Source organism: Mixophyes fleayi, chromosome 4 (assembly GCF_038048845.1).
Source record: "Mixophyes fleayi isolate aMixFle1 chromosome 4, aMixFle1.hap1, whole genome shotgun sequence".
NCBI classification, from domain to species: Eukaryota; Metazoa; Chordata; class Amphibia; order Anura; family Limnodynastidae; genus Mixophyes; species Mixophyes fleayi.
The window spans coordinates 190,635,258-190,657,467 of record NC_134405.1 but is presented as its reverse complement, the minus strand read 5'-3'; the positions used below and the strand labels follow the sequence as shown (position 1 = coordinate 190,657,467).

The following is a 22,210-nucleotide window of genomic DNA, read 5'->3' as shown; positions in this document are numbered from 1 at the left end:
TGCTCTTTTCCCGGCTTATTTGGGCAGGAACGGGAGAAGTGGCCTTTTGTGCCACAATAGAGACATAGGCCTTGTGATTGTCTCCTGACTCCTCAGGGGAAAGACGATACGCCCCTAATTGCATCGGTTCCTCACCTTCTGTGGAAACAGCAACGAAGGCGGATGGAGATGATGATGTCTCCTTTTCGGTTTTTCCGCTCTTTAAACCTGCAGAGTCGTCAAGGTGACGGCCGGGACGCCAGAGGGGGCCAGAAGCGAGCCGCGGTGGCTGTGAGTACCGCCGCGGCTTGTGACAATTGCCTGCTGCATAAAGTTTCAAATTTAGTGTGTGTGTAGCATTTCAACATTTTTCTCTTGCACCTTACGTTATTTTATTTTTTTAATTTTCCAATAAGCTTGCATCAGTTAGTGGCATGGTAGATGACTTTTTTTTTTCTTCTGCTGCTGCTGCAATGTTCTACATGTAGCTACTGAATGTCAAAAATGCCCAGAAAAAACCCTCACACACAAAACACCCTTTTTAAATATAGATTTCACTGAATGACCCATCCAAAATGGAAAAGTATTGAAAAATAGAAAATATTAGAATATAATGATGTACATCCTTTTTTGGGGACGTTCAACTGCTGCTAAAGCTCACATGACTCTGTTTCACTCAGATCCCCAACATCAGACTGCTCATATCTAAAATATCAATAAATAATGGAATAATGTTGTAGCAATTCTGCAAAGTGTACGTACAGTCGACCATCTGATCCGACAAATCAGCCGATAGTTCCTCCAACAGTGACGCCTTTCTGGGTGTGTATATTTAAATTTATGATGATGTCTCTACATCTCCCACGTGCTGTGTTGTCTAAATTTTAAGCACATGGAAATAGTGTTTTTTTTTATAGCGAATCAATAATAAATGTTTTTACATAGTCTGTAGGTCAGTGCCGTAACTAGACATTTTAGTGCCCTGGGCGAGACAGGGCACCGGCGCCCCCCATCTAAGTGGGAGTGTCAATAGTCGAGTGAGCGTGGTCAACCTACTGTGGGGGCGTGGCTAGCGCTTTACAAGTTCTAAACCGCACTGAAACCCCTCCCTCCCCATTCTTCACGGTCTGGCTTTGTAAGGATCTTTATGTAATAAGCCTCCATAGAATCAAAGTACTTTAAATGCAGCTGTCACATGCTAGCTGTATAAAAAATGAATTGTTTTTTTAAATAAAACTCACTGAAACAAATTAAAACATAATTGTAACGGTCCCATCTGTGTCACACTGCTACTTCATCCCACTGTGCCCGCCATCACAGTTTCTCCTTTATCACACCGTGCAATGGAGCCATCTTTATCACATTGTGCCCCCTTATCACCATCACACAAAATTATATATATATATATATATATATATATATATACACACACACACACACACACACACACACACACACACACACTATAAAGAGCCTCCTAGTGTCCGCCATACAATACAGAGAGCATTCCTGTGACCTCCATACTATACAGAGAGCATTCCTGTGACCACCATACTATACGGAGAGCATTCCTATGACCGCCATACTATACGGAGAGCATTCCTGTGACCTCCATACTATACAGAGAGCATTCCTGTGACCTCCATACTATACAGAGAGCATTCCTGTGACCTCCATACTATACAGAGAGCATTCCTGTGACCTCCATACTATACAGAGAGCATTCCTGTGACCTCCATACTATATGGAGAGCATTCCTATGACCGCCATACTATACGGAGAGCATTCCTGTGACCTCCATACTATACAGAGAGCATTCCTGTGACCTCCATACTATACAGAGAGCATTCCTGTGACCTCCATACTATACAGAGAGCATTCCTGTGACCTCCATACTATACAGAGAGCATTCCTGTGACCTCCATACTATACAGAGAGCATTCCTGTGACCTCCATACTATACAGAGAGCATTCCTGTGACCTCCATACTATACAGAGAGCATTCCTGTGACCTCCATACTATACAGAGAGCATTCCTGTGACCTCCATACCATACAGAGAGCATTCCTGTGACCTCCATACCATACAGAGAGCATTCCTGTGACCGCCATACCATACAGAGAGCATTCCTGTGACCGCCATACTATACAGAGAGCATTCCTGTGACCTCCATACTATACAGAGAGCATTCCTGTGACCTCCATACTATACAGAGAGCATTCCTGTGACCTCCATACTATACAGAGAGCATTCCTGTGACCTCCATACTATACAGAGAGCATTCCTGTGACCTCCATACTATACAGAGAGCATTCCTGTGACCTCCATACTATACAGAGAGCATTCCTGTGACCGCCATACCATGCAGAGAGCATTCCTGTGACTGCCATACCATGCAGAGAGCATTCCTGTGACCGCCATACCATGCAGAGAGCATTCCTGTGACCGCCATACCATGCAGAGAGCATTCCTGTGACCGCCATACCATACAGAGAGCATTCCTGTGACCGCCATACCATACAGAGAGCATTCCTGTGACCGCCATACCATACAGAGAGCATTCCTGTGACCGCCATACCATACAGAGAGCATTCCTGTGACCACCATACCATACAGAGAGCATTCCTGTGACCGCCATACTATACAGAGAGCATTCCTGTGACCGCCATACTATACGGAGAGCATTCCTGTGATGGAGAGGGTGCAGAGGTTACAGCTGTATTTCGGGGGTCCAGGAGTCAGAATTGACAGGTGTCAGGGATCAGAAGGAAGGGAAACATATTTGGATAGAAACAGAGGGAACTGATATGCAGGACAAGGAAAGGTTAATAATGGGGGCTCTGTACTGTACCTAGAGTTGGGAGGGGCACTGGAGTCATAGTTATCAGGAGCAGAGGTGAGAGTGTTGGTGGAACGCAGGGCTGTCAGGAGGAGCTGGGGATGCTGGGAGGGGCAGTCCTGGAAGCAGAGAGCTGCTAACACACAGCATGTGATATAACAGACCATGGCTTAGGGAGAGAACTAATGGAGCTGACAGATCCCCCTCCCCCTCACTTACTTAAGGTCTGTTCTCAGCTCCCCGCAGTGTTGGCTCTTCTGCACTGACAGCATGGTGACATCATCAGTGATGCTACAGTGACAGGGAGCCGGCATTTTTTTTTCATAGTCCTTTCATGGACCAGCAACCACACTAGCCACGAGTCAGGGGAGGGGCCACAATTTTTTTTTTTTATTCTTTTTTTTTTAGATTTTATTTTTTTTACTATGTAACACAGAGGGGAAGGTAGCGGGCTTGCACCCGGGGCGACGGCACTGCCTGCACCACCCTAGTTACGGCTCTGCTGTAGGTCCTCTATGTGTCTTGCATGCCAGTGTATACAACATGAAATGTTAACAAATGTGAAAATACATATTCTCAATAAAGTCTCATTTATTTGCTCATGTGAGGTGTCCATTTCTTCCCTTATGTAATATCTACCTGTAATTTTGCCTGCTTTGTCTGTACCACAGCACATGTAAAGTGGAAAAAGTGTATTAATTCATCATGAAATGTACGCATATGTACATAATATCTACATTTACTGGTGTGTTATGTGCACATTTATTTTAGGATGTTTCATAAGCCCCTATGTATGTGTATTAATTATAAAATTATTATTATAGATCTTATATCTATATATCTTTTTCTTGCTCATCTGCCATGTTGTCATGTACTGCTGGCGACAGCCTGGCTCCTCTCAGTTTCTATAGATGCTCCTAGTGCATACATGGGCATAAACAGTTGGTATAGACCAATCACGGCAGTTCTAGTTGCAGAGTGGTGCATTGTGGGTGAATGTTCATTCATCTCTTTAGTGTTTGTCTGCGGTGGTATTTGCAGCTCTGCATTGACACTTTTTATTAAAGTTTTCATACTTTTTGAACGACCTCAACAATTTTTATACCAACTTTCATCGCTATTGTAGCAAGTTAAGTACTTTATTACATGAGACTTTCTTTTCATCATTTTTTTTTATTTGTATGAAAATATTATAATACATGTATAATTTTTTTTTATAGAAAGATGGCATCTGACAAAAGTGTCAATATGATGAAGGACTTCATTGAGGCCTACATATACAATCCCTGCTTGTGGCAATCCAAATCAACAGAATATTCCAACAGGCAGAAGAGGATATTGGCTTATGAGGACTTGAAGAGAGTGAGCCTTTCCCATTATCCAGAGGCTACTGTAGATTGAGTCAAGGGGAAGATTCAAAGCACGAGGACTGTGTTGAAGAAGGAACACAATAAGTTGGAGTCCTCCAAATAATCTGGGACAAGGGCTGAAGATGTGTATGTAGCTAGGTTGTGGTACTTTGACTTCCTGCGCTTCACGGCTGAGCAGGAAATAGCCAGACCGTCAACAAACAACGTGCCCTAGATGGAGTGTAGTTCCTCACCTGTTGCTCCGGAAACTGAAGACATACCGACAAGTGGCATAGTAAGTAAACACACAAAATCATGAATGCATAAAAATATTTGTTTACATTTTGGTAAACATGAGTACTTCCAACACTGAATTTCAATTTACGCAGATTACAAATGCTCATTCTGCCAGGTCACAACGCCCTCACCATTAAAATATTTTAAATACTCCTCCCTGTTTAGTTTTGATGGCATTTTTTTTATCTGATAATATCTGATAAGACTCCAGTGGTGTCAACCAACACCACTTCCTCAACTTCTACAGTGTGCTCCATAGTAGAAGCTGTGCTGTGCACCACCTTGTCTATTTTGTCAAGGCACAGATTTATGGCGGTATGGAAAATCTTAAATTTATTATTCAATATACCAAAAGCATTTTCATCTACTCGCCTTGCTCTTGCTAATCGGTAATTACAGATCCTCCTTTCAGGGTTGAGAATTTTTTGGGGTGTAAGGTTTTCAAATATTACTTTGCAGTGCAAAGGCTTCATCAGCTACAAATAGAAAATGGAGTTCCAATTTTGATTGGGGGCATGAGGACAAAGTAAGTGCATTGTTTTTAAGTTTGTCATGGAAGAGAGTTTGCTCCGATGCTCCACCATCTGACACACTTCCGTTTTTACACGAAGATAAATTCAAATTTGGCATTCACAATTACCATCAGGATAATGCTGTAGAATGCCTTGTAGTTATAGAAATAGGATCCACTTTTAGAGGATGGCATAATTCTTACATGTTTGCCATCTATTACCCTGTCATAATTTGAGAAATTCCAAATCTTTCAAAATATTCAGCAATAATTTGCCATTTCTCGACACTCAATTGGAACTGCAAAACAAAGATTGTTGTAATGTTAAATCAATACATGCATCTTTTATCATGGTAACTATTTTTACATTTGTATTTTCATTATGCGGCCATTTGTCCTTACTGTGGCAGGATGTGTGGCAAAGGAATCTATGACAACTCCGACTCTCAGCCAGAAGACCACAAAGCCAACCACCACAAAGCAACCCAAGCAGGATACTGAGCAAACCACCAAGAACAGGGAATCCTTAATTTGCTCCAACAACCCTAGACGTAACTGGCTGCGTAATGCTGGGTCATTCCACTCACTGTCAGTGGACCACCGCCGGAATTCGTCAGAGTATTCTTCAGCAGAGCGTCGGCCTTGCTTTAATGATCTGAGGCGAGACTCAGCAGAAGCCACCCGATCCGGGTCGTCATACAGGAGATCTAAGGCATTAAAAAATTAATCCATTTATCTTAATTAAGGACTGTGAGAAGGCAAGCTGAAGGCCCAGGACTGAGGGTCACCTTGAAGGAGTGATATCAATATACCCACTTTCTGCTGCTCAGAGCTGGAGGAGCGGGGTCATAGACGAAAATAAAGTTTACAGCTCTCTTTAAAATTACGGAACAAGCTTCTGTCCCCAGAGAACAGGTCCGGTAAATTCAACTTGGGCTCAACAGTAGGTGCCAGAGGCACCTGCGAGTTTCTGGCGGCTTCTTCATGTGCAGATAAGTTATTAGAAAGACTTTGGTGTTACGAGCCGCGGCGGTACGCCGCATCCTGGCGTGACGTAGCAGCCGATCATGTGCATTAGTTTCAATGCACTGTTATCTCTGTGGAGGATGTAGGGACATCCTCCAACTCCAGGGGGAGCTCTCGCATGATTCTATTTGTCATTTATACATATTCCTGGTTTGTGATATGACCTATGCTAGTTCCCAGCTAGTAATTAATTAGCAGCCTCCTGAGTCTGATTGTCAGCCCTGTCCTCCTTTCTGATTTGTCCATCATAGTATTTAAGGCAGTGAGGACTGGGCCTCACTGCCGGTTATAGTTCCTGCTCTGTGCATACTTACCTGCTCCCTGCTCAGTTCCCCTTCTCTGCCTTTGGATTGATCTTGCTGTGTATGACCTTGGACCGTGTACTGGACTCTGCTGTATTGCCTGTGACCTCGATCTCTGCTTGTTACCTGGATTTGTTGTTTTCCGCCAGCCCTGACCTTTTACCTAGACCACACCACCGCTGCCCACTGTACCCCTTGACCTTGGCCTGTTTGGTCTTTGCTATTCTTCCACCTGGCCCTCGTCTGCACTGCAGTAGGGTTATAAACTTGTACTACTTTGAGCTTAAGACCTGGGGGCATCCAAGTACCTGTGAGCCCGTTCAGTTCTACGGGAAAGGCGGCTGCTATAGGCGAAGACCTCTGTGACCTGTTCTACAAGTTTATGACACTTGCCATCAGCCATAACATTTGGACCATTTGTGATAAGGTTTGGATTTGGCCAGCCAACATTTGAGCTGGAGATGGGTTTGTCACGGTTTCATCCATGGAAGCGAGTTGTTTCAGAGTTTTCACTGGCCGGTAGAGCTTTATGTGCTCACAGGTACTCAGATGCCCCCAGGTCTTAGGCTCAGAGTAGTAAAAGCTCATCAAAGATGGCCGCAGCATAGCTGGAATCGGGGGCGCTAGCCCAGGCTAGAGCGGGTGGTCAGAGGCACGCCGAGGTCAGAGGTCCATAGCAAAACAGCGAAGTCCAGAATACAAGCCAAAAAGTCAGGGTCACAGGCAAACAGGCAAGGTCCAAGGTACAGACAGAGGGTCACAATGGTAGATCAGGTATACAGGAATACAAAAGCAGGTCAGCAACAGCGCAGGACTGGAACGATATAACCGGCAGGGAGGCTAAGCCCTCCCTGCCTTAAATACTGATAGTAGCCAATCAGGAGGCAAGCTCCATAACCAGATAATGGGACCCAGCTGCTAAAGGAGAATTCTGCACCTGTGCCTGGGTAACAGCTTGCCGAGTAGCAGCGCTAATTTAATTAAATCAAGCGCCCGGCTGTGTTTCTCCTGCCGGGATGCGCACAGGGGCAAGTAGGAACAAAGCACAAGGTTTTCGTTTATTTGAATGGGTGATCCTTAGATTTCAATACATTTTAAGTGTACAGTTGTGAACGGCGTTGCAGAACGTACACTATACACAAAGCTGAATAATGGTATTGAATTGCGATGATATTTCCTGTTTATGGATGTATGTTCGTGGGTGTTGTATGCACTTAAGTTCAGCCCTTTATTTAAATTTATTTAGCATATAGGCTGCTGTGACGACATATCTGTACAGCGTGTACGGAGTCACGATTGTTTGAGCCAATTGTTATGACAGAAGAAAATCACAAATTTGACGGTAAAACGTGTATAGTGTGTATGCATGAATTGGCACGCTGATCAGGACTTTCATTTGTTAGTAAATTCGTTAACGATAACGCAACGGTTGAAATCTTCTGTACTGTGTACCTAGCTTTAAACAAATCTAGTAGATTTTTTAAATATTTTTTTTTAAATTGCTCAAGTACAAGCCAGTGCTATACAGATATTATATATGTAATTTGGTGCTGGTGCTACAATATATGTGTGATATATACAGTAATGTTTATTTTGCTTTAAAAAAAAACACAAAAAAAGATCTGTTTGTTTTATAACATAGAAATACCTGTCCCAATGCTGTGAGAGACTTGTTAATTGCAGCAGCCTCCATCAAGCGCTGGCCTGTGGCCTCTGTCTTAGATATGCGTTCTGATCCAGCTAAGTCGCACAGTGTGAGAGTTGAGTTAGACACCACTCCTGAGATGCTGTCTATTCCATTTACTGATAAGATCACCATCAGATGAGAGCGTGAGCTGGGAGAACACACACATTTCATAAAATGTACACTTGTCATCAAATACACAGGCACGTGCAGAGTTGTGGCAGGCATGGATTCCAATGTAGATAGTCTACCAATACTGCATACAGTATATATACACCAAACTGTATGCTTACAAATAATGTAAAAATAAATTAAAGTACTTGTATCGTGCTAGAAATTGTAATGCTTTTCATTTAAAGAGACTTATGGAAAGCGCAGGTAACACATAATACCAAATAAATGTAGCTTGAATTTGTGGGTTTCCCAGACCTGCAAAATCAACATCTATATGAAACCATTCCAGAGCTATCACCACGGTTTCCTGTTTGTATTTCTCAATAAGTTCAGCGAGTTTCTGTAAGTGCAGTGTCAAGATATCCTATTATAAACTGTGTAAACAAAGCAAAGTCATATGATTGAGCACCTGTAGTGCAACATTCAATGCAGAAAGGCACTATTCTTCATTTAAGCCATGTGGTATATCATGCAAATACTCATCCAAAGTTCTTGTGGTGTAACCGAACATATATGTCCATAGATAATTAATGTCTTTATGCAACCATGTGTTAGATGTAGGCTCTTTGGAAAAGTCAATCAGGTCTCGGGTTCAGTTCACCACTCACTCCTGTAACTGTTCAGGATGTTGGTATACCGCTGTTTGTCTCCATATGGGGCTTTCATGATTCCTCTGAGATATACCATAAATAAACAGACAGAAGTGTAAATATTGAAGTACACCTAGGCTTTAATTGATAAAAAAATAGATGCACACTTACATGCAGTGCTATATATAGACATTTATATACAAAATTCTTCCGTGCGCTTAGTGATACAGAACTTTTGTCTACTATTGTGGACTTGTTGGATCTGCCATGGATTCCTTTGTCCACTATCTCTGTGTACAGGTTGTCTCCAAAACAGCAATTACTAAAATGTTTCCTAAATGCAGAGTCTTTGATATAATTTGCAATGTATCTCAAATGTGTTTTGTCCCTGTTATAGGACATTATCTAGGGATAGATTGTCATATGGTATACAACATGGTTTAAATCAAGGGGTTTATCATCAAGAATACAACATATACTGTACTCTTTCTGCATTACATTGAATATATGTTACACTATAGGTGCTCAATCATATGGCACTGCAATGATTTTATTACGCTGTTTATGATGGAATATCTTGAGACACTATACCTACAATAATTCACTGATCTTATTGACAATTTCAGGAAACTGGTTTGAGCACTGAATGTTTTCTTCATACTGATGAAGGCTGATCTGTAGCTGGGGATAACACACTTGTAATATGCCTAGTACACAGATACACTGTAATTCATGCATTATACTGGAACAAAAATAATTTCATAATACTGCTGTATGTAGCAATACAACAGCTTTATCTTTGAAAATATCTTCCTATTAGTTAATTTAAAGCCAGACTTCAACACACACTTTAAATTTAAACAAAATACTTTATTGCCACAATAATGAAGTTATGTCCACGTTTTAAGTACATTAACGAAAACATACATTTTGTTTCTCACTGTGCATGTCTAATATAAGTTATATTTTAGTTCTGAATAACATAGTATTATGTAGCATTAAGCAGTGTGCAACTTCAGTACTATAGAAATTACTATTGAAGCTATGTTGTAGTGTAAAGAACAGAGAGATGCCAGATCAGCCATGTAAAATCAAGCACAAGCCTGTACCTTGTTTCATTATCTTATATTGCTTTTCCTATGTCTGCCAACTGGCACAAAATAAAAACTACATAACTGATAGGACACAATCATTTCTTGCACTTTTATTATTCTTTTATACAGAGCAGACATGTGCAGGTTGAGGATTTGGTGCTCTATAGCCATAGGAAGGAGAAGGCCCAAGTTGGCATGTGAAGGTAAAAAAAAATAAACTGGGGTCTGGAGATAGTATTAATGGATGAATGTGTTCTATAATTATAAATAATATTATTATACTTTATTTATAATGGCTCATTTATAACTAAACTAAACTATCTGTTTTTAGTGCACTTTTTATGTGGCAAATGCATGAAAAGCTCATTAAAAGTATTCTGAATAAGAGTCACTGGTGCCTTTTATAATATGGTGTTAAAATTGTAATGCTGCATAATGGTAAAAGGCAGCACTCCCTATTATATAAGTAAAACCACCACAATAGATAGTATTGGTAAGAGTGTAATGTATGAAACGCATTTGGAAAAAACATTCAAACTGCATAATAAAAATGTGGCTAAAGCATGTGTTAGTTTTAATGCATTTTTATCCATATTCCCAGTACATATATGAGAGCAAGCATTAAGCTCTAATATATAACACATGCCTGAAAATGTATAAGTCCCAGTAAAACATTTTAGGACTCTACCATTATATTGAATCTGGCCTGCAGTACCTCTGTAGTACCAGAGGTGCTGCTGTTGTGCATGGACTATTCTACTAACTTGCAAGAGTTAATCTCTTTACTCTGGATGCTAATCACCTGTGGCTGGCCTTTAAGAGACTACCTGTGCCAGTTCATCAATTGTCCTTGCTGCTGGTTATCTGTGAAACCCTGTGGTTGATCGTGACCTGCTCCTTGGTATTGACTCCTGCTTGTCCCTAAGTTTTTTGCACAACGTCTTGTGATGCAGACCCCGGCTTAGTTTTGACCTTCCTATTGCCTGTTCCCTGGTACCTTTGTGGATCTTCTAGCTTATGATCCCTGACTTGCCTGACCCTCCTTCTGCCTGCATCTCCCATGACTCATCTGGTGCTTCGTGCCTCCTGGCTAACCTGGAATCTTGACACATGTGGATCATCTAGTGCCTCGTGACTTCTGGCTAACTGGTTAACTCCATCTCCTCATCTCTGCATCTCCAGCCTCCGAGTCATACCTGGTAAACCTGTTATCCTGTGCTGCAGTTCACCCTTTGTATCCCGGACCCTGCTGCTTCTATGGACTCAATTTTTCCATTAATACTTCACTGCATCTGTAGCTTATTATGTCATCCGTATATACCTGCTATTTCTGCTGTTTGAAACCTGCTGTTCCTATGAACTGTGTTACTGTTTACAAATTGGCTGCACCTATTGATTTCCCATCTATGGAAGCGAAAATAGACTTTTTTTTTTTCTAAACACTATTGACTCTCCCTGGAGTTCATACTAGGAAACTTGTCAAGAATACATATATGTACTGCATGAGCTATCAGATAATGTATAAACCACTTCTGTCCATTGTAGTGTATTAGTACTGGGATTGCCAGTTACCTTCTAGTTCAGGTTCATGCATCATGTACATGTTATTTGTCCTGGCTACGCTAACCAGCTTTGCTTGATGTCAAAAGCACAGTGTCTACAGTAGCAGACCCTTAGAGGGGAAAACATGACATGCACATGTAGATGTGACATTTTAACATGTTTGAGTTATGTGAGAAGGGCATGTATCAATACAATATGCTTTTTATAAAGCTCATTGTCAAGAGACACCACCACTGCACTATTGTGCCTATTTCATGATGCTGCCTGCAATACTGCAGTGCAGGTAGCCAGCATAAGTATCAAGATCAGCCAATAGGAGCTTCCAGTTCATCTTTAAATTTGCTTTAACTCTAGAGTGGAGTTAAAGCAAACCCTAAGATAATATATTGAGTAAATATTTATTTATTTTTATTGAGATGGTGTTTGATACCACACAAACCTCAAATAGTCGGGATAGTGGGGTATGAGGTAAAGAATTGATTTCTACTTTTTCCTATAAGCGGTTTTTTACATAGGAGTCTAGTTCACTTAAAATACCTATATTTAGGACATTCATTAGAGCCAGACTATCCTTTTGGTTTGGGATGTGGAAGACAAGAATAGTGCAATTTTAAGCTTTGACTTTATGTATTGTAAATTGGAAGTGCACTTTAGCAACGTTTTCATACAAAGTAAGATACAGATAATTCCCTTTCTGAAACCTGAAGAGTGTCTATAATAACTTTTTAACCAGGTATCTTTAATCAAAAGTATTTTTGTTTATTCAGCTGGAAATGTTACCTTTCTGTATTCATCTTTGTAGATGCCACTGTTCTATTCTTCTCGCCAAATGAAATAGTGTTTTTGATGTCCTCTTCTGTCAGGACTTCAGCTTCTGTCAACCCGGGAATAGTGACTGTTTTTCCTTGTGATCTTATCTCCAGTTGTTTGTTTCCATTTTGTGAAAGAAGATCCCACACGCTCTCGTTATATATCTCAAGCATTGAAATCTAATAAAAAATGAGAACAATGCTGTGAGTCGAGGAATATTTTTCTGTGATACTTCTGAAGCATTTATATTTAGCACATGGAATAAATGTAAAATAATGTTTTCATTTTCTATCATTGTAAGAAGTGAAAAAAACAATGCTGATTGTTAATACATGCCTTGGTAGTATATTGAATCCTTTCTCTCTCATGACATATGCGCAGGAGTTCTCTAATTGACCTGTATATATTGACAGAAAGAATTAACTGCTGTACTGGTTACAAACACAATGTGATATATTCTTATGTATCATGTATGATAGACAGAGAAGTTTGTCGTTCCTTGCATACCAAAAACACTATACAGTACTGCATGTCTAAACAACAGGGGGTATATTTACTAAACTGCAGGTTTTAAAATGTGGAGAGGTTGCCTATAGCAACTAATCAGATTCTAGTTATTTAATACATTCTACAAAATGATAGCTAGAATCTGATTGGTTGCTATAGGCAACATCTCCACTTTTCCAAACCCGCAGTTTAGTAAATATACCCCCAGGTATCCATTTGAGAAAAACAAAATGAAATCCTGGACAGTAATACAATTAAATATTATGAGTTGCCCTAAATACTTACAATAATTGAGGTGTTTCTTCAAACGCTGCTTGGCATGTTATCTATACAGTTTCATGGATGACATTTTCTATCTTTTGAAAAAAAAAAAAAAAATCTATTCAAGAGGGCAAAACCTTTTTCTCCTGTGTCACACTGGGATAGTGCACTAGCCTGAGTCACAATGAGAGACCTGGAATCTACATGTTGCATGTTTTGCAGCCTTAGGATGGTATCAATGTTGTTTTCTGCTAGAAATGTGCAGTGTTCATACGATCTCAGTCACTCCTGTGGTCATACAAGAGCTTGGTCACTTTTGTGTGACAGGCTAGGATGTTTCCCCTTCACTTCAACTGTCACTTTGGGTGGTTGAAGTGAATGTTGTGTATTTCTACCTGAAAATGCATTAGTGGTTAAAGCTCCTGTGTAATACCACAGTTATGGACACTCAGGGCTAGAATTACTATAAGGGCGGTTTGATGAAACCACTGTTTTTCAGGCATTTCAAATCTATTGGATTTACTAAAGGTCAAACTGCTAGAAAACCACCTAAAAAACACAGTTTAACAAACATCATATTACAAATCACCATCCCGATTTTTTAACATGACTCAAACACAAACTCAGATTTACTAAGCTGGGAAAATTGTTGGCAATATACCCAGAAAATCGAGTTGGGTTGTGTAAGACGAGTTTGCTCAAAACTGCAGTGGAAAGTTTTTAAATATAAATACCATATTTTAGAAAAGAAATGTTGCAGGACTGACTAAAACAAAGGCACTCACAACTGTGTGAAATGCATATCTAAATGTTGTGTACTCTGTCAATTATTTGATGGTCTGTAATACATTTCTCTAATATAGTATACCTGCAATACTTCTATGCTCTGCTCTATCACTGGCCCTGTTATTTTAGGAATTGGAAACCTCTTCAGGAAGGTGTGTAACATGAGGGTGAGAGTGGGTCTCCCAGAACAATCACACACTGGCCCTTTGGTAAACACTTCTTTAGTCAACACAATGTGTGGCCTCCATCACTCATGTAAAGATACAGTAGACCAATTATTTTAAATATACTTCTTTATAGCAATTATTTAGGTTCTTGTACAGAGCCATTATAACTAGAGATGATCAGGCTCGGTTCCCCAAGAACCGAACACACCTGAACTTTGCAGATCTGAGTACCAAGCCGAGCCGGCTCGGTATTTTGCGCGCCCTCTGAATTTAAAACGAGGAAAACAGTCATCATTACATCATCAGATCTTGCGAGTTTTGGATTCTATAAGCACCGCCCTCCATGGTGATCCAGCGCCATTTCCCAGAGGGACACAGATGAGGTAGCACAGTTTTTGGCAATCTATAGCACAGTTGGGCAGCGTCATAGGTAGAAAAGAAAGAGGAGGGGTAGCAGTGTTCTTTAAAGTCTCCAGTGACATTCAGGAGAGCTCCATTGCTAATTGTTATAGCTGAAATTGAAATACCAAGGCTGGCAGGCCTGGTCTTTTGAATTTGCAGTCAAATTGTACAGTGTTATCAAAATGGATTCACAGCCGTACACAGAAGAGCAGGAGCACCAAGCAGCTGCTGGCACCAGTCATAATGATAGTAATCCCTCTACGTCATTTGGTAAAGCCTATGTTAAAGTGCATAGTGTTTTTAAGTCAGGGAAACAAAAATGTAAAAAAAACCTTTCACCTTGGTCAAGAAAAAAAGACCTGTAATCCAGGCAAAGTTATCTGCAGAAAAAAATAAAACTGCCAACATGCCATTCTACACAAGCAGTGACAAGGAAAGAGTGAGGCCTTTGCCTTTCTCTATGAGTGCTAGTTCTGCAACTGTCACTAAGGCATCTTTTTGTAAGGTCAACCATGACCAAGCAAGACCTTGTCATTCAGATGCCAAAAGTGGTGTCCAAATACTTTTACATGTCGAGCTGGAAGAAAATAGTAAGGCATTAGAGGAAAATGTTCAGATTTAGAAAAAACACAAATCCCTGAGGAGAGTCTATCCACGAGTGCTATGTGTAATCCTGACCAGTCTGATAGTGTTACCTATAGAGAAGGCCCCTTTCAGCATTTCTGCAGATGTGTGCATTAACAGCCCAAGTGTAACCGGTGATACACAAATTGAGGATGCCACTTTGGAATTGCAACAGGATGAGGGCAATATTTGTGTAGCCAACGAGGGCGCTAATGAGGATGTTGATGAGGATGATGTTGTTTGTATAAGTCCTGCACCGATGGAAGCAGTTCTTGCACATGATAAGAAGAGCGCCATTGTCATGCCTGGACATAAGACCAAAAAATCCACCTCTTATGTGTGGAATTATTTTTACCCAAATCCTGACAACAGTTGTCTAGCCATTTGTAGTGTATATAAAGCCACAGTCTGTCGAGTTAGGGACCTTAACCATCTAGGAACCTCATCCATGTTACGCCATTTGAAGCGAGTTCATGGCAAGCTGTTGGGAAAATTGGAAACTTATGCTAAAAAAATAACAACAAGCAGACCATAATCAGCTAGCTCCCTTCTGTCAGCTAGATCCGACACCTGCAATCTACACCCACATCACCATCCTCATCAATATCCTCAGTAGCAATCGGAGTTAGTACTGCATCCAAGTTGCTAAGGCTAGATGACTCCACCACTATCCTGGATTCCTCAGAAGAATTCTTGTGTGTTAGTCCTGCTGCTGCTGTGGGTGGATCTTCATCCCAGAAGCAGACCAAGAAGAAGACTACTAGTAGTTTACAACAATTGACTGATAAACAATCATTTGCAAGAGAAAGCAAGTATGAAAGCTATCACCCAGTCGCAAAGCGGATCACAGACGCCATGGCGACTATGCTAATATTAGAAATGCATTCAATATCCACTATTAATGCAGCTGGTTTTAGTTACTTGAGGTCTTGTGTTCCCGGTACCAAATTCCATCATAACACCATTTTACTAGAAAAGCTATTCCTCATCTCTACCAGAAGGTTAGTAATAAATAATTATTGGGCTATAACATGCCATTCTACCCACTGTACACTAAACCACAGATAGGTGGACAAGCGGAACTGAGCAAACTAAAGATTATATGACTGTGACAGCCCACTGGGTTGGTGATTCGCCTTCACCAGCAGGAACAGCAGCAGCATGTACCCAAGTACGTCACATTTGTCAGCGGCAGGCTACTCTCTGTATCACTGGCTTCACTGAGAGGCATACAGCTGACAATCTGTTGGAAAAACTAAGGGATGTCATTGCAACATGGCTTATCCTGCTTGGACTCTCCTCTGTAAATGTCATTTTTAATAACACCACCAATATTGTGAGAGCATTACAGCTGGGAGAATTCCATCACATTCCCTGTTTTGCTCACACAATAAACTTGGTGGTGCAGAGTTTTTTTTAAAAATGACAAGGACGTGCAGGAGATGCTGTCTGTGGCAGCTATAAAAAACTAATTTGCCCTGACACCAACTGTAGCAAGAGGTGGTGACAAGGTGGAATTCCACCCTGTATATGCTTCTGCAGATGGAGGAACAGCAAAAAGCCATCCACGCTCACTCCACAAGCCATGACATTGGGAAAGAATGGGGGATGTATTTTACTCAAGTGCAGTGGAGAATAATTTCCGTGTTGTGTAAGGCGCTCAAACCATTCGAAGTAGTCACCTGTGAAGTGAGTTCAGACACTGCTAGCTTGAGTCAAGTGATTCCCTTTAATTAGGATTTTGGAAAAGCAGCTTGAAAAACTGAAGGAGGAGATTAAATAAACCAATTCCGCTAAGTATGTCTGATCAAGTACTTTATTTGCTTCGCCAGGATCCAAGAGTTATCAAAATCTTGAAATCGGATGACTACATTTTGGAGACTGTGCTTGATCCTAGGTTTAAGAACTATGTCTTCTCTTTGTTTCCAACTGACCCAGATCTGAAGAGATGCAATGAGCTGCTGGTCAGCAAGCTGACAGCTCAAGTGGTACATGACAGGACGGCTTCTCCTACTTCAGTTTCTCACTCAACTGCTGCTAGGAAAAAACTTAGATTTCCCAAGAGACCCTGTGATGATGCAGATGACTCGGCACAACATTTTGACATCTGATCTGGTCTAAAAAAATTGACCAAAAAACGTAACACCTCTGCTGCAATTCCACCTGATCCTACTATCAACTTCCAAAGGATGGTGGAGGATTATTTTCACAACAGCATAGAAATAGACACATCAGACAGTCCCTTTACATACTGGGAGGAAAAAAGGGGAATTTGGAGACCCATGTACCAACTCGCTTTGCACTGCCTAAGCTGTCCACCCTCCATTGTGTACACGGAAAGAGTTTTCAGCACAGTTGGTAACCTTGTCAGCGATCGGCGTAGGAGGATACTTCCTTTAAAATGTGAAAAAGATGTTCATAAAAATGAACTTCAATTTCCACGAGGAAGGCCTTTCACGCCAATTGCATCAAAATACTGAGACTTCTGTAATGGTGGATTCCAGCGGTGATGAATTAGTAATGTATGAGGATGATGTACAAACTGATGAGGATGAGGCTGAGGATGATGACAATAATATCTTGCCACAGGAGAATTCCTTAACACCACTGTTATCTTAGGTGCCTTAAGCCCATTGTTAACTTGTTTTGTGGGGGCCCAAACAAACCTAGCACTTCAGCCACAAGGAGTGCCACTTTTGTGGCTGAAGTGCTTGGTTTGTTAAAGCGTGCATGTACTTTTTAAGATCCAACATAAGGACAATTCCATCTTACACCATTTCCATATTACACCATTTTTCTTTTCAGCTACCGCTGTGTGCCAATGTTACCTACATGTGCTATATACTGTTGTGTGCTTAGCAAACCTCAAAGACACCCATTGATGATGCAGATGACTCTGCACAACATTTTGACATCTGGTCTTGTCTACTGTAAAAGAACTGACCAGAATTAGTGACACCTCTGCTGTAACTCCACCTGAACCTACTATCAACATCCAGTTTTATTAACAAAGAACAATGTTGCTTGCAGAAGTAATGTAAGCATGGATGTCTAAATAGACGTGTATATGTATTACCTTCCACTTTGCTGCTGTTTCACCAATTTACGGCAAAGGTACCTGTGACAGGATGGACCGCCTATACCACACTGTCTGTTGTTGCTGGGCTTACTTTGCCACCGTCCCCTTTTGTTTTTCCGAATACGCCCCTCCTGCCGCAGTAGGAGCCTGCTGCCACCACTGGGCTCTTTTTTGGCGCCTAGAACCACGTTTCCTTCTGGGTAACTGTCGCTGTTAGTGTACTCCCATGCTGGTACACTTGGGCTGGTACCCCTGACTGCTTACTATGGATCAGGGTGCTGTGGATGGATCCCACTGGCTTATCACACTGGCCAAAGCTGCTGGGTAGCGGCAGAGTGGTGGTACTGGAGAGCTGGGTCCAACCTCAGAAACAGCCGGGAAATGGATTAGATTTAGGGTCTAATCTGCAGGTCACAGGATTACAGCAATAGTGAAGAAGTTGTCAAGCAGGGTTTGGAGCAAAGAGTGATATTTTATTTTGTTCAGGTGCCCTGACCAGGACAGTTCCACTGATTAAAGGTATCGGTGTACAAGACTTTTTATACTAATTTGGACACAGGCTATTTTTAGAATTAGGATGCAATGTGTTTACCTAAACATGGATTTACATGCATTGCAAAGCTAACAATATTTACACTTATTTGTGAAATTCTAGAAACACATGTCCTGCATCTTGTTTTTAGATGCACAGGAAATCTAGCAGCACGTCTTTAATTAAACCTTCCTGTCTTCAAGTGAACCCTCACACATCAAAAGATCCAATTGACATGAATCCTTTCTTCAGACAGTCGCAGAATACACATTCCCAAAAAAAGGTACAACCCCAAACAAAGCATTTCCTTACATACAAAAGGCTTTCTAAACAAAGGCTTATTGTATCAGATATATACATCAGAAATATGACATTTCCTCTAGCAAACTTGAGATAGAAAAAACTAATTTTCTCCCCTGGTCTCAGAAATAAAGATTTCCTATATCAAAATATACACAATATCAAAAATAAGTGCATTGGCAATTATATAAATCAGCGCCCTGCTCTATTTCCTTTAAATAAATTTATACCTTAATTTATTTATAAGTGATCCAGTCACAGTACCTAACTATTTTATAATTTTGTAGGAATTGGGACTGATTTGAAGCTCAGTGAGGAACTTGCTTTTTGCTGTGAATTACAATGGCTTTTTAGTGCATTGTCTGGCACCCTGGATTGGTCTGGGTCTGATAAAAGCACACATCCCAGGTGGGTCAGTACCATGTATTAGCTGTAGAATTACCACAGTTATCCACAAAATGGGTGGAGCGATCAAATGAACCATATCTGGTTCCATGATCCAAGGACAATTCCATCTTGCACCACTTTTCTTTTCTGCCACTGCTGTGTGCCAATGTTTCCTATATGTGCTAGGAACTGCCGTGTGTTTCAGTCATTGCTCTGTCACTTAGCATCCAGCCAGGTCACTGCAGTCTTTGTTTGAAAGTGGATGAAAATAATATTGTGACTTGTGAGATGGTCAAAATTGTCTGCAAATGACTTGAAATTAGTGTTATTGAGGTTAATAATAATAATGTAAGGGGAAAAAAAGCAAAATTGTGTGATTTTAGAAAAAAAAATAGGGATTCAAAACCAAAACACGCAAGGGAGGTTTTTCCAAAACCAAACCCAACACGCAAAGTTAATCCAGATCCTAAACCAGAACAGTGAACATCTCCAATTATAACATGGTTATATGTTTTCATTAGCTATCATTATCGAGCACTACAGTAAATATAGCTGCTAACTCTAACACTGAATGGCTAAACAAGTTACAATAACATGCAGATAAATGTTTGTTACACTTTATCAAGATCTAATAAATATTGTTAAAAATGGCACTGACCTTTAATAAAAAGACACTTCTCAAATATGTCTGAAAACTAAATCATTTAGCATTTGCAAGTTAAATCTTTTTGTATTTTTATTCTATTTTGTATGTTTTTTTTCTCCCTGAATAACAATATCAGCACCAGTAGCCTGTGCTCCCTCCTAAAACACACTATTGGGAATAAATTAGCAGATGGCAACAGCAAAGCTAATGAATCCTATGGCACCTTTTAGTATAGTGGTTCACTGTTGTAAAGAGCTGAGATTGTTATGGAGTGTGTAAAATTATGCATGTAACTACGTCTGGGCTGCGTGCATGTTTAAAGTCATGAATTCAGTATTTCCAACACTCAAATGAGAAATAATTGAGAAATCTGAATAGAACAAGAACCTTATATTGCTGTATCAACTGGAAAAGCTAGTCCTAAGCCTTAAAAGACTCACTTATGGATATAAATTGTCAACCCAGTGTGGAAAAAGTCATAATTAATACAATGTTTACAGATTTATTTTCAAAATGTTTTTTTGTTCTGCCAACCATGGTCTAGGGTTTCCCAACCTGTAATACCTGTACCCCTTGGGGTAGTTTTGACAGATTCTTATAGTAATTAAACCTGTTGAATTATACTTAAATGAACAGTAATGTATTAGCAATGAATACAATTTAAAACATGGTGTATTTTTTTTAATATATAGATATATGCTGTCGGTTCATAAAGAAGTATACATGCACACACTTTAGAGGGTATTTGGGAAACAGTGATACAATAAGGGAGAACTTGCAGTCAGAAAGGATTGTGTGGTACTAGGAAAGTTAAAACTCGGATTTACTGTTTATCAGTGGTGAAAAATAGTGAACGCAAAACTTGTATAGTTTTTGAGTGGGGAAAACGTTTTATGTTTTACTTAGCGGCCATGCGGTTCAATTAGAGCTATAAAAACAATTGCACCGTTTGTTTTATTCATTCAGAGTTTTTCACGGTTGCAAGCCCTGGAGAAATAACTGTTGGCAGAGGAGTCAGGAGTAAATATATAAAGAACTGCACAGAGTGGGGCCCTGCAATATGGTTCCCACAGTCTGTCAATAAGAGGGAGAGGGGTCAATATCTAATCATAAAAAATGTCTCTAGTTGTTACGTATAGCTCTGAGATTATATTTGACTACATTTAAGAGGACTGAAATCCGAGCTTAGGGTCTCCAGTCTGCGTCTTATTGCCAATGTAATAGAAACAACTAAACTTTTACATAGCAACATCTTAATATATAAAACACTTCTTAGTTTAAGCAACCATTATCTGTTTTCTATCTAACAATATTGTGGTGATATGGCACATTGTAAAGGGAATTGAGTCCATTTTTTTTTAAAAAAAAAGCTTCTTCCATTCCAGTCTTCAACAGTTTGTGAACTGTAACATATGCATTCTTTATGGAAATAATTAATTTTTATACATCTATGGATTCTTGAAGATGTGATTGCAACTACTGATGCAGGCTGGCAAAGATGATGGATGCCTCGAGACTCTTAAGAGGACCTTAAAGTTCAGTGTCTGGCCTGGCAGATATGAAACTATCAGAACTTGTGCTACATTTAATAAAACTGGTAAGATAAATCACCAGGTATACAGCAGAAGCAGCCGAGCTGCTCCTGTCCAGCAATGAAAAGTGTGATCATACAGAGCTATTCTGATGTTTTACCTAAGATTAAACATTAAATATACATATTTACATATTAAAGCAAAAAAGGTGGATTATGAACATGGTGTTTACTAGATTTATGGTAAACATATAAATGAAGCCTTTGTTTTGACATAAAACTATAAAACCAACACTATTTGTTTATATTGGTAAATGTTGTTGTTGTTTTTTTTTGTTTTGTTGTTTTTTTTACATGCAGATCTCTTTAAAGTAAATAATTGAAGTTGTCACCTGATGTTGACTCCTGGTTTTTGTTCATTTCCCATCATAGTATAGGTCTTTCCTGAACCTGTCTGACCGTAGGCCAGGATGCAAACATTGTAACCATCAACACATGACTTGATAATAGGTAGAGTTTGTTCAAAAACATATTCCTACAAAACACATAGACAATATATTAGAAGAAAATATCCGGTAAAGATCAGGTAAAAAACAACAGAAAAGGGATTGTGAAAATGCGTCACATATACATCATTGGGTACTCTGCGCAACATTCCGCTCTAGTATACAAATCAAAGTCAACAAGCTGCCATTATACATGAAATACACAACTAATGGTATTTTTGTCAATTGTAACATATGGGGAACTCAATTCTGCATGAATGTGCC

The 22,210-nt window shown here is 40.1% G+C and overlaps 1 protein-coding gene across 1 annotated transcript in view; it reads right to left on the bottom strand.

The window, feature by feature from the left end:
* The window catches only part of LOC142150784 (uncharacterized), a 42,885-nt gene that overhangs the window by 15,545 nt on the left and 5,130 nt on the right, over positions 1-22,210 (bottom strand). The window contains exons 4-7 of the mRNA XM_075205972.1: positions 21,833-21,975; positions 12,555-12,615; positions 12,189-12,397; positions 7,952-8,138 (exon numbers count right to left, since the gene is read on the bottom strand). Of these exons, the coding sequence (XP_075062073.1) occupies positions 7,952-8,138; positions 12,189-12,397; positions 12,555-12,615; positions 21,833-21,975 (600 nt within the window). The remainder of the gene's footprint in view (positions 1-7,951; positions 8,139-12,188; positions 12,398-12,554; positions 12,616-21,832; positions 21,976-22,210) is intronic.